The sequence below is a fragment of the Sinocyclocheilus anshuiensis genome, unplaced genomic scaffold (genome assembly GCF_001515605.1).
Source record: "Sinocyclocheilus anshuiensis isolate Anshui unplaced genomic scaffold, SAMN03320099.WGS_v1.1 scaffold697, whole genome shotgun sequence".
NCBI lineage: Eukaryota > Metazoa > Chordata > Actinopteri > Cypriniformes > Cyprinidae > Sinocyclocheilus > Sinocyclocheilus anshuiensis.
The window spans coordinates 876,056-888,158 of record NW_015538036.1 but is presented as its reverse complement, the minus strand read 5'-3'; the positions used below and the strand labels follow the sequence as shown (position 1 = coordinate 888,158).

At 37.9% G+C, this 12,103-nt stretch overlaps 2 protein-coding genes and 1 pseudogene across 2 annotated transcripts; 2 read left to right on the top strand and 1 right to left on the bottom strand.

Moving 5' to 3' along the window:
• Nucleotides 1–5,605, top strand: part of LOC107681340 (nitric oxide synthase, inducible-like) — a 7,017-nt pseudogene extending 1,412 nt beyond the window's left edge.
• Nucleotides 5,606–6,990: 1,385 nt separating this feature from the next.
• On the bottom strand, nucleotides 6,991–9,765 carry LOC107681471 (survival motor neuron protein 1-like). Its single transcript, XM_016477778.1, has 9 exons — nucleotides 9,620–9,765; nucleotides 9,273–9,344; nucleotides 9,055–9,165; nucleotides 8,769–8,966; nucleotides 7,793–7,954; nucleotides 7,578–7,652; nucleotides 7,344–7,454; nucleotides 7,165–7,231; nucleotides 6,991–7,073 (listed from the first exon to the last, which is right to left on the bottom strand). The coding sequence occupies exons 1-8, from the start codon at nucleotides 9,665–9,667 to the stop codon at nucleotides 7,175–7,177; spliced, it is 834 nt and encodes a 277-aa protein (XP_016333264.1). The 5' UTR covers nucleotides 9,668–9,765; the 3' UTR covers nucleotides 6,991–7,073; nucleotides 7,165–7,174.
• Nucleotides 9,766–10,305: 540 nt separating this feature from the next.
• LOC107681463 (intraflagellar transport protein 25 homolog) lies at nucleotides 10,306–11,289 on the top strand. Its single transcript, XM_016477772.1, has 5 exons — nucleotides 10,306–10,514; nucleotides 10,629–10,735; nucleotides 10,818–10,886; nucleotides 10,966–11,009; nucleotides 11,104–11,289. The coding sequence occupies exons 1-5, from the start codon at nucleotides 10,306–10,308 to the stop codon at nucleotides 11,194–11,196; spliced, it is 522 nt and encodes a 173-aa protein (XP_016333258.1). The 3' UTR covers nucleotides 11,197–11,289.
• The last annotated feature ends 814 nt before the right edge of the window (nucleotides 11,290–12,103 follow it).

Below are 12,103 nucleotides of genomic sequence, written 5' to 3'. Positions count from 1 at the left end.
ATCAGAATATCAACTTGCATAATAATTATGCATGCACTGTATTTTCCCACTTCTGCCGTCGAGGTAATGCAAGAAATGTTGTGATTGGTTGTCAAGGCAGCCAATCAGAATTTAGCACCTCGGTCTCTGATTGGCTGGAATTATGGCACATTGTAACGCTGGGTTGTGTTGAGCACGCAAGCTGTTGGCATTTAGCGAGCACAGAGGGGGCATCAGGTGAGCAAGCTAGTGAAACCTTGCAGCGCAAAAGAGAAGGTCTGCACACATCCAAAAACGTATTTTAAATGCAAAATTGATTTCCGTGCGCTCGAAAGACTTTTTTCTTTGCGAAACGAACATTTTCTCCACAAACTCAGATCGCGCGTGTGCAAAATGCACTTTTGTGCGCTCAAAATATGATCTTTCGCGCGCAGAATTGTGGCAGAAATGTAAGCCCATAGAGTTTCCACAGGTAACCAAAATAGAAGCATTGAGTCTGACAAATATATGTCCACTGTTTTATACAATGTCTTAAAAAATGTATACAATGTCTGTTTTACAATGTTTTATACAATGTCTTAAAATTTCCGCTGGAAATTTTCACTATTTTTATAGGTGTGTATTCAGCTGGGATGGAAACCAAAGTATGGTCGCTTTGATGTGCTTCCACTGGTCCTGCAGGCAAACAGAGAGGACCCTGAAGTTTTCGATATTCCTCCAGAACTGATCCTGGAGGTCCCAATAGAGCACCCAGAGTAAGTGTTTTGGGTCATTGCAGGGAACGGGGGATAAATTTGTTTTCTACATATTTTTGTGGTAACATGAATTTTATAGAGTTATATTTATTCATTTTGGAGGTAGTTCGGCTTCACTGTCTCATGACAATAGCTTAGCACATCCTGATACTTTTGATACTGATGTTTTGCTTTTATTGCTTTATTTCTTGTAGCATGTTGGCCAGCTAGTGGGCTTAGAGACACGCAAGCTGTCTTCACTGTGGAAAGACCAGGCACTTGTGGCTATCAGTGTTGCAGTGATTCATAGCTACCAGGTAAACTGTCCTTCCATTTTTGTCCTGTTATATGCATAATATTGATATGCTTATTGATTCAGGAAGCTGCAGCCTCACTGTTATTGCTTCTGAAATCATTTTCATGAAAATAGATTTTGGAAAGTTGATAAAGCCATTCGGATATTTATTGGTTTTGATGTTGTTACATTGTCCTGCAGAAAAATAAGGTCACCATCACGGACCACCATTCAGCAAGCGAGTCCTTCGTGCAGCACTTGGAGACAGAAGTCCGTCTGCGTGGAGGCTGTCCAGCTGATTGGGTGTGGTTGGTCCCGCCCATGTCTGGATCCCTCACCTCCGTGTACCATCAGGAGATGCTCAACTACATCCTTTCTCCCTTCTTCTATTACCAGGTATCAAACTTTATCCCAAACGAATCCCTAACGGTAGTGTTTTATAAAGAAAACTTTGACTTCAGCAGTGTAAATGTGGTGTAAATGTATGCTGTTTTTGAAGGCTGATGCATGGTTAACACGCAAGTGGAAAGATGAGAAGAAAGGACTTCGGAGATGTAAGGTCAGCTTCAAAGGACTCATAAGGTACAGACCAGCAACTTCACCAAACAAAGCAACACTGCATTACATTCATGCCAACTACCAATGCCATTTACATTAAAATACTTGTGTTCTTTCTTTTTAGAGTGGTGTTTTTTTCTCAAACGCTCATCAAAGCAGTCATGGCCATGAGGGTGCACTGCACTGTTCTCTATGCCACAGAAACAGGGAAGTCACTGACCTTTGCCAAAAAACTGAACACTATGCTCAACCGTGCCGTTGAATCCAGGGTAAGAAATGCTGTCTTTAAAAAATGCTTTTCTAATATTGTAATAATATCAGATCAGTATATGAGCAACAACATTTATTCTTGTTTTCTAATATAGCTGGTATGCATGGAGGACTATGATTTCAGTGAGCTTGAGACAGAAAGCCTTCTGATGGTGGTCACTTGTACTTTTGGCAATGGAGAAAACCCAGGAAATGGAGTGGTATGGGAATAATATTGCAAATAATTATATATAATATGTAAATATATCAAATCAATACACTACAAGTCAAGAGTTTGGGGACATTTTTTTTCCAGTAAGATTTTTGAAGTCTCTTATGCTCAGCAAGGTTGCATTTATTTGATAAAAAAATATTTATTACTACAATTTAAAATAACTGTTTTCTATTTTAATATATTTTAAGATGTAAATAATAACTGTGATACAAAGCTGAATTTTCAGCTGCCGTTACTCTAGTCTTTGGTGTCACGTGATCCTTCAGAAATAATTCTAATATGTTGATATTAGAATTGCTGTGCTGAAAACAGTTCATAATATTTCTGTAGAAACCGTGATACTTCTTTTCAGTATTCTTTAATGAACATGAAGGTCAAAAGAAAAACATTGATTTGAAATAGAATTTTTTTTGTTACATTATAAAAACTGACTCCAAACATTTGAACAGTAGTGTATAAAAATAATAATTTCCAGAGGAATTCAAAATTGATTTTGGTTCCTTGCAAATTCTACACACTTTATTGACACATTAATATGTTCATGTTATCATTTTATGACAATGTAATGTATCATATCATGATACATTACTATTACATTAATATTTCCTTTTCCTCAGAGTTTCAAGGAGCAGCTTTTCAACTTGAAAACCCCAAAAACACTGTCAGGTGTGTAGCCTAGAACTGCAAAGATTTTCACTCTTCACCTGTAAATATGCTGTTGTAGTGCAGAAGCCCTGACTTGCTCTTCTCACTACAGGTACAGTGTGTTTGGCCTTGGCTCACGTGTTTACCCACAATTCTGTGCCTTTGCCCATGCTGTGGATGACAAACTTGCTGAGCTGGGGGCCAAGCGTCTGACTGTCACAGGAGAGGGAGATGAACTTAATGGACAGGACGAGGCTTTCTCTGCCTGGGTTTGCACTGCTTTTATGGTTGGTGAGATTTCCCTCGGTGCTTGGAAATTATGATTCAGTAAATCAAATAAATCAATCTGCTACTACTATGATAAATGACACATATGTGTTTTTAATTTAAGGATGCATGTGAAGAGTTTAACATTAAAAAACAGCTGAAAGCTGTTGAGCAAGAGTCAAACGACTGGGACCCACAGAGATACAGAGTGCAGCATGACAGTTAAACTCTGGACCGAATTACAGGTACATCTCTACCTCTACTTATCAAAACCCTAATAACTCAGTAAACACATGCCTTTAACATGATTTAGTATTTATGCACATGAATCTGTTTTTACAGCACTGTCTGCTCTTCACTCTAAAACTCTAAAACTGTGTTTTCTATGACGCTGAAAAGAAGGCAGAAACTGCAGAGCGCTCAGCCAAGGTTTGATTCTACAGCTTCACTACTTACCAAACTTGTAAATGTTTTTTTTTTTTTTAATGTTTTTACTTATTCTTTTTTCAGTCGTTCTACTATCCTGGTTGAGCTGAAGATGGATGGAAACACAGAAGCCTTAAATTTTGCCCCTGGAGATCATGTGGGGATTTTTTCCAGAGAATTCTCCAGAGCTGGTGGATGGTATCTTGAAGCATCTTCCAGATGCTCCTCCTGTTAACCAAAGCCTCCACCTGGAGTCCCTTTCAGACTCTAGCCATGGTGACTCTCACTAATGTCAGTTCTAATAAACTATCTACAAATATAGTTGAGAAGTGTTTCTGTTGGGCCTCAAAATCCAAGCTTATTTTTTATGCCTCTTTCTTGTGGTGTCTTTCAGAGGAAAAGAGATGGCAGACAGATGAACGTATCCCTGTTTGCACGCTGGTTCAGGCTCTTACGTGCTTCCTCGATGTCACAACTCCACCTTCGCAAAGCCTGCTGCGCAAACTCTCTACAGTTGCGGGTCAGGAAGAGGATCACAAACGACTTGAAGCACTTGAATTGCATTACATTCGTCCTTTATAAGAATTTAAATAGGGCAGTTGTTTATGATTTTGTACGAAATTACACATATTTCCAGTCGATGCATTCACAGCCGTCCTCCATCTCTCCATAGGATTTCCAGGAATATTCTACATGGGAAGACTTCTACAGGCCCACCTTCTTGGAGGTGCTAGAAGAATTTAAATCTCTAAAGCCTTCCTTCTCAGCCAGCTTCCTCTCCTGAAGCCCTGTCTGTACTCGGTCAGCTCCTCACTGGACCGTCATCTGTATCTGTGGTGGAGTACCACACCCAGGGTATGAAAGACATAACAAAGACATTAAATAATTTCATAATCAAAAGCCAGATGTGAGGATAATGTTCTGTTCTGTTTTATTGCAGGTGGAAAGGGCCCAATGCATTTTGACACCTGCAGCACATGGCTTAACACCATCAAAAGAGAACACATGGTTCCCTGCTTTGTTCACCGGTACTGCAAATCTCATTAAAATGCATTTTAGCTTTCTGTATTCTATATCTTAGAAAACTTGACTTGCTCACTATTTCAGCTCGGGTGGATTCCATCTCCCAGAAGACTCCAGCACTCCAGTTATTCTGATAGGAGCTGGCAGTGGTATCGCTCCTTTCCGCAGCTTCTGGCAACAACGTGTCCATGACTTGAAAAAGACAGGTAATCTATGCAAACTAATTTCATAAAGTTTTCATAAAGTTCAAACACTTATGATAACACTTATGATAATGCCTTAAGATAAAGTGAGGTTCTGTCCAAACCAGTTAACACAATATCCTACATTTTATTTGAGCCGCCTTTATTTCGTTTCTCTTTTAAATTGTCAACGTTTTTGTCCTAAATAGTTTGTCTTAACTGACTCATTTTTAGGTCTGCAAATTAATCCTATGATGGTCGTGATTCAGAAACAGACCATCTGTATAAAGTAGAAACACTGAAGTTGAGACTCGATGGCGTTCTGGGCAATGTCAATACAGACACATTTACACTGGGATCAGTTTGTGTCTTCTGTTTGTAACTGTCTGTAAGCTTGTGTTGTTTGGAGCAGATGTATGTGCAGGATGTCTTGAGGGAGCAGCTATCTGATAAAGCCATAGAGGTTCTACACAAGAACGCAAGTCATCTCTATTTCTGCGGTGGCATGAATATGGCCCGAGATGTTGCTTGCACTTTGCAAGATATCCTGGCAAGTAAAACAGGCATGACCATAACAGAAGCTGGAGAATATCTGGAGAGGTTGAAGGTGAGCTCTCAAAATGCATTTAGATACAGTGTTTCAATCCTCATGTCCTTATATGAACTGCTATGTGACAAATGAACTCATGCCATGATCATTGTTTTATTGGCAGGATGAGAAGAGATACCATGAAGACATTGTTGGAGCGTAATGGCAGAGATCTGCTGCATCATATAAAGAAAAATCACAGTTTCACCACACGCTACATTTAATTAGTGTGATTCAAATGTGTTTTCACTATTTATATTCTTGAACAGTTTTAAACTGATGTGTATATATACAGTTTCTCTGTATCAGTATGGACAAACAAGATGATTGATTGCACATGTACCATATTGTATGGAGGGCAAAGCTCTGTGATTTAAAATGCTCAATTTTAAGAGGAAAATGTATGGCTTTAGTTTATTGAGCGCATTTCTGAAAGATATCTTCTGACATTTTCTAATGTATTTGTACATGGCAACTTAATTGTTATAAGCAATAAGTAACGAGCATTTTATAATTATATTTTATTAATGATCTTTCTTAGATCATTTATAGTGAAATGGATTTAATTTAGGTCAACACATAAAATAAATGAAATGTATGTGTAATTGTATAAATAAATAAAATGACGGAATTAATAAATGATCAGATTTGTATAAAATGTGTGTGATGGTGGGGGGTGCAATTAAATCTAATTGAAGTCTAAAGCTAAACAAACAGAAAAAAAAGACCAAGACCATGGCAGGAATGGGAAGAAAGACCTTGTTGGAGACCGTTGAAGTGGTTGCGGAAAGAGAGGAGGAACAAAATGAGAAAACCGAGGTTCTCCAAGTTATGGCAACACAGCAAGCACAGCAGATTGTTTCGAGTTTATGAGCTGAAGGAGATCAATCTACAATATGATCCGTGGCTAATCAGTTTCTTGCAAGGTAGTGTTTCACAGTGTAAGAACCTATAGTCTGCCCCGACCCAGATTCCAATCCACAATATATGTTTGATCATGCTCATTTCCCAAAATGTCTTAATTATTATAGAGAAGAAAGTCAACAGTTATGTTGTTTCTATACCATTTGGGATGATCACATCCTGAGCAAATGGTGACCAATTGTAGAATGGGAGCGGGTGTGGGACACCGAGAACCACCTCAGACAAAGGGGTGTCAGAACTTAATTAACATACAGACTACAGCAGTTACAACAGGTGCAACTTCATTTACATTAAGGGTAGTAAACTGTAACTGTATAAAAGGTTTGAGTTTAGGATATTCTGGGTTCATTCCGACTCATACCAAACAATTTATTGAATAATTAAAACATATAGAGGTTTGAGGTGTCACATGACAATGTTGTCATGTGTTAACCCACAGGTCAGGTCAATGAGAAGCTTCACCAAATACTGTGACTGCTTGAGAGACCAAGAGCCACAGATAAGCAAAACAATGGCATGGAGGAAGAGTTTGTTAAACAAGATGCCAACTTACTTGAGACAGGTGGTTCTAAACTCCAAGGTCCCCCAGTGTTGTATATTCATTATAAAAATGCCCATGGAGTTTTAAGTACAAGTTAGCACATTTACAATACAACATTTCACCCAATTACAACTTAAATGGGCTGGTTGAAATAATAAAGTCCTAATACTGTGACCTTGAATTTAATATTTTTTACTTCAACCACATCAGTGACATTCAGCAAATTAATGCTAATGAAATCTGAATGAAATGTAAATTTGTAATTCTTGATCATGATCCCAAAATGATTTGTAGGTAGTCTACAAATATGCACACACAAACACACTTCGGAAAAAAAGCACAATTACTTTTGATTCATTTATTTACAAACAATACAAAATAGAAATCTGAATCAAGCCTGCTGCAGAATCACGTTCATATTCCACTCTAAATGGAAAAAAAGTAATAGTGAACCAAAATCAGAAATTTGAACAAGTCAAAGCAATTTGTAAAAATTCTAAGGTTAATAAAAACCAACCGCTGGGTCTTTATTTCCGATGTGATTTCTTAGATGCCACAGCCTCTCTACGTCCTTGTTTTAAACCCTGTAAACGAGACAAGAGTTTAAGTTGAGTTTAGGTTGAAGAAAAAAAACAAAACCAGGTGCACAAGACAACACTTGTGAATGGCAAGAAGTAACAAACAGTAAAACTGTACCAAATAGTATCCCGTGTGATAGCCACTCATGTACCAGGAAATAAGCATACTGCCCAAAGCCTCATCATCCTCTAAAGAGTCTGGACTCATTGGTGGAGGTGGTGGGATCATCTGAGACAACAATAAATTCATATTTTAGTTAATTTGCCCCATAAAAGCTGTATGTTTGTAAATGCCTTTACTAGATCACTTTTCATGTAAGAACAGGTTTAGAAATTTCCAGCTGCTTCTTACTGGAGGACCGGGTGGAATCATTGGAGGCCATCCAGGGAAGAAAGGTCCAGGACCTTCTGATCGTCTGCCATCCACCTGGAGAGAACATTGTCTTAGTATTTTGTGTGGTGCAATATAAAAACGACTTACCTGACAAGCTAGCGAATCGCTTTGCAATGTGAATGCTGCCTTTCAAAACGAGAAAAGACAGCACCACAGAGATGTTAAATATTCACCTTTTGGAAGTGGGGTCCTGGTGGGGGTCCAGGTGGGAAGCCAGGAACCCATGATGGAGGCCCCATGGGAGATCTGCCTTTAGATTTGTGCTTCTGATGGCCGGACTGCTGCAGAGTGAAAGATCGTTCGCTCTCCTCTGTTGAAGACCCAACCTCTTTGACCTGCAATTAGACAAATGAACAGCAATATTATACAACTGCATTATTAAAGAAATAGTTCACCCAAAAATGAAAATTTGCTGATTTACTCTCCTTCAGGCCATCCAAGATGTAGAGCAATGCGTTTCTTTATCAAAACAGATTTGGAGAAATAAACATTACTTGCTCATCAATGGATCATCTGGGTGCAGTCAAAATGAGAGTCTAAATGGGTGATTAAAACACCACAATAATCCACAACATGACTTCAGTCCATCAATTAACATCTTAAGTGAAAAGCTGTACGCTTGTAATAACTACAGTGAAAAAGTGTGTCACCTGAATCAGGAGAGAAATACAATAAAACAATTATGTTGGTAGATTTTGTTGTAAAAGAGGAACAGGAGATTTCGGTTTTCTCTTATCACAGATTTTCCTCTTTTTCACTGGAAGAAGCAGTACTATGGATTATGTATTTGGCCAGAGATGACGGTTTGAAGTTAAAACACCAAACTGATGAATTTGTTTCTTACAAACATGCAGCTTTTCCCTTAACAAGATGTTAATTGATGGACTTGATGAACAATTGATGAACATTACTGATGTTTTTATCAGTTGTTTGGACTCATTCTGACGGCACCCATTCACTGCAGAGGATCCACTGGTGAGCAAGTGATGTAATAGTAAATTTCTCCAAATCTCTTCCAATGAAGAAACAAAATCATCTACATGTTGGATGGCCTGCGGGTAGGTCATTTCAGCACATTTTCATTTGTGTGTGAACTATTCCTTAAACCCCTCAAATGACCAATTAAAAGCAGCGTCACATTCTACATACATCCGCCGATTTCTGAGTGTCTTCATCCAAATCTGAAGCCTCTGTCAGAAGGTCACTGAGGTTCTGCTCTTCCTCATTACCATAATCAGTATAAACGACCACACAGGTGCCTTTCTCCTGATCGATTGAGGAAATCGTAGCAGCATACAAGTTGCCATCTTCAGACCAGAATGTGTAACAGGAGTCCCCAACTTGCCACTATAAAACACATTTCAGTTCATCTGCATCGGCCAGCATTATTTGGATAGTCCAAATCAACTCAAGTATTGACACCATTCATGTTTACCTCTTTATCAGGTGCTGCGTTACATCTTTTTCTGCTTTTACTCTTTTTCCGCTTCTTCACGGGGTTGTCTTTTTTGTGTGGCGTCACATTGTCCTCTCCTTTCAATGCATTCTGGTGGGTAAAGCAGGAGGAGAGAAAAACAACATCAGGGTTACTGTAGAAGCAAAGTAAACTGAAATGTATCAACTGTATGGTCGCATCTTTTTAAAGCATATTACCTTGAACGACGCAACCGCTTTATCATATGCTTTAACTAAAGCTGTATCGTCCCAAATGTCAGAATCATCACTCTGAAGAGAGGGAAGAGATCATTGACCAGTGAACTCTGCTGAATGATTTATGCTACATATTTCTCAGACGTTGTTACTCCAACTGACTTTAAAACCAAAACCACAAAGCAAAATAATCACAAACTAGAAGTGTTGGACTTTTAATGTGCGGCCAACATATGCTAGCTAACGAGCAACAACAACCTGCTATATTTTACGTTACTCAAATCTAAAATACTAGCTAGCGTAGCTAAATCTAACATCTTTGGCTCTCTTTTAAATGGTTCAATACTCACTTGACCCGTCCCATGACAAAATACGATTTCTTCAGCACCGTTTGCCATGGGTATTTTATATTTAAACCCGTATTATTTCCCAAGTGCAACGTGCGCACTGATGTACGCCAGCTGCTGATGACGCTAAAATCATGCGACACTAGCGAATGCGATGCCCGATTCCTGAATGAATTGTTCTTTTGATTCGAATCTTTTCAACAAATGGACCTAAAAACGGTGTGAACGATTTGCTCGGGATTCGGACTGTACAGTCCGACAACCGTTTCAGACATATATACATAGCTATGGTTTCAGAAGTTCGATTACTACCGAGAACTGTTAACAAATAAAATATTCTGTAAATAAAATATACTGTATAAGTGTTTTATTACTTCATAGTAATATATAAACACGAAACAGTTGATTTTCATTAATAGCATATACAATGTGCAAAAACTTGTTCAGTTGTTCATGTAAATTAATGCGATAGTACATTTCTAAATGACTTAATGTTTCTGAACTAATCACTGCTGCAACAAACTAGGATACATGAAATTAATAAACAGACATGCATATCGCAGATGTCAGGGATAACGGGATAATGCGATGAACACGAAGCAAACAACGTTACGTCATAAAAAAATAGAATATTTGAGTATTAGGAACCGGTTCTTTGACTGTTCAAATGAACCGAACAGACTGTTCAAATGAACCGATTCTCTGAAATGAGTCGGCTGCGACACATCGGGCTTACCTGTTGCTTAGCAACTCGTGAAAATTCCTGCCTCTGGCGTATTTCTGCATGTAAATATCTAACATCCACAATGCTGGACGCTGCTTTAAGTTCATACGGAGCACAGGTCGTGCTGGCTACATCGAGCGATGAGAACCACCCACCGGAGAACATTATCGACGGGTCTGTAGACTGCTAAAAGCTGGAAGAAAAGCCAGCTAACCTAGCTAATGTTGTCAAAACACTAAACAAATGTGTTTAGCTGTAACTGATGTATTTATTTATTAATTTCTATAGAAAAACAGAGACTTTCTGGATTTCAACTGGCATGTTTCCACAAGAGTTTATTATCCGCTTCCCGGACAACATGAAGATTTTCACTGTCTCGATTCACAGTTACAACAGTAAGTAAAAAACACAAGCATCTTTATGCAACGCTGTCAGTCTTTAATATGGTAATGTCTTTACATTCACATTTCATTTCAGTTAAAAGGCTGAGAATAGAAAAAGGCACATCAGACGATGCTGAAAAATTTGAAGCGGTTGCAGACACCGGTAAGTGAAACTACTATATTAATTATTTTCCATTCGCTGATCATTTGACTGTCTTTGACGTGAATATTGTTTGTTTCAGAGTTTGAGCACACAGAGAGCAGCCTACAGGCTAATGATATTTCTGTGAGTTACATTTCAAAGATACGACTCTTAACATTTCAAAGATAAGCCACTTTTAAAACCAAGATCTCACTTTTTTCCTTTCTTTTCTCTTCAGGTGAATGTATTAAATACAACACACTTACGGTTTCTCATACTGTCTGGATATGATCATTTTGTCTCTGTTCACAAAGTTAGTGTACAATCATGAGATGATCTCCATCTGCCATGCCTTTTTGTAAACTCACATGGAGTGGATCACTGTATAGTTTTCTTAACAAATAAACATTCTCCTAATTTCCAAGTCTCCTCCAGTGTTGTTAACTAAAATGAAAACGAAATATATTAAAAGTGAATTAAATAAAACTGAAATATTACTCAAATTAGAAATGTTACCCTGGCAGCTAATTGAAATACAACAAGTACACATTTACTAAAACCATAACAAATGAAAAAGCAAAGCAGAAACATTTAAGAACAAAAATCCATATATAATACTAAAACCTAAACTAAAATGACAATGGTCTAACGAATGATATGGTTTTGTTCAAAGTTTGTTTAATAGTAGTGATGCATATAAATGAACAATACCTTTGACTGAATTATTGACAGTGTGGATTGAGTCATGGAAACAAATTGCTAGCCAGTTTGTCCCACATGAGGAATTTGATGAAGCTCTAAAGTGTAACAGTGGCAAATGGAAGTTTGGAAATTAAAGTGTTCTTGGTATTTGAGTAATGCATTCATAGAAGCACATATTCATTTGTTAAAGAACCATGGTTTGTTTAGAAAAAACACTACAGGTATGCTTACAATGATTCTTCCTTTTAAAAATGTAGAAAACTTCAGATGTTTACTTTTATGTTCTTACACCAAACAATATTTTGTGATGATTTACTGTCCAGAGGTGTAAAGTATTGGAGTAAATGTAATTAGTTATTGTACTTGAGTATCTTTTTGGATACTTTGTAGTTGTACTGAGAATCAAAGATATTAGCAACGTTTGCTCTTTACTTCACTACATTTTTGAATGAGTATCTGTACTCTTTACTCCACTACATTTGAAATGAGTGTTGCAGTTACACATTACATTTTGCATGGACCTAGCTTTTTCTGCA

Excerpts from the sequence above, each read along its gene's own strand:
- LOC107681471 (XM_016477778.1), bottom strand. The coding sequence starts at position 9,667 with ATGGCAAACGGTGCTGAAGAAATCGTATTTTGTCATGGGACGGGTCAA. Across the intron at positions 9,345-9,619 it reads TTTGTCATGGGACGGGTCAA|AGTGATGATTCTGACATTTG; the intron begins GTGAGTATTGAA and ends CCCTCTCTTCAG. Across the intron at positions 7,232-7,343 it reads ATCACACGGGATACTATTTG|GGTTTAAAACAAGGACGTAG; the intron begins GTACAGTTTTAC and ends TCTCGTTTACAG.
- LOC107681463 (XM_016477772.1), top strand. The coding sequence starts at position 10,306 with ATGAACCGATTCTCTGAAATGAGTCGGCTGCGACACATCGGGCTTACC. Across the intron at positions 10,515-10,628 it reads CCGGAGAACATTATCGACGG|AAAAACAGAGACTTTCTGGA; the intron begins GTCTGTAGACTG and ends TAATTTCTATAG. Across the intron at positions 10,887-10,965 it reads TGAAGCGGTTGCAGACACCG|AGTTTGAGCACACAGAGAGC; the intron begins GTAAGTGAAACT and ends TGTTTGTTTCAG.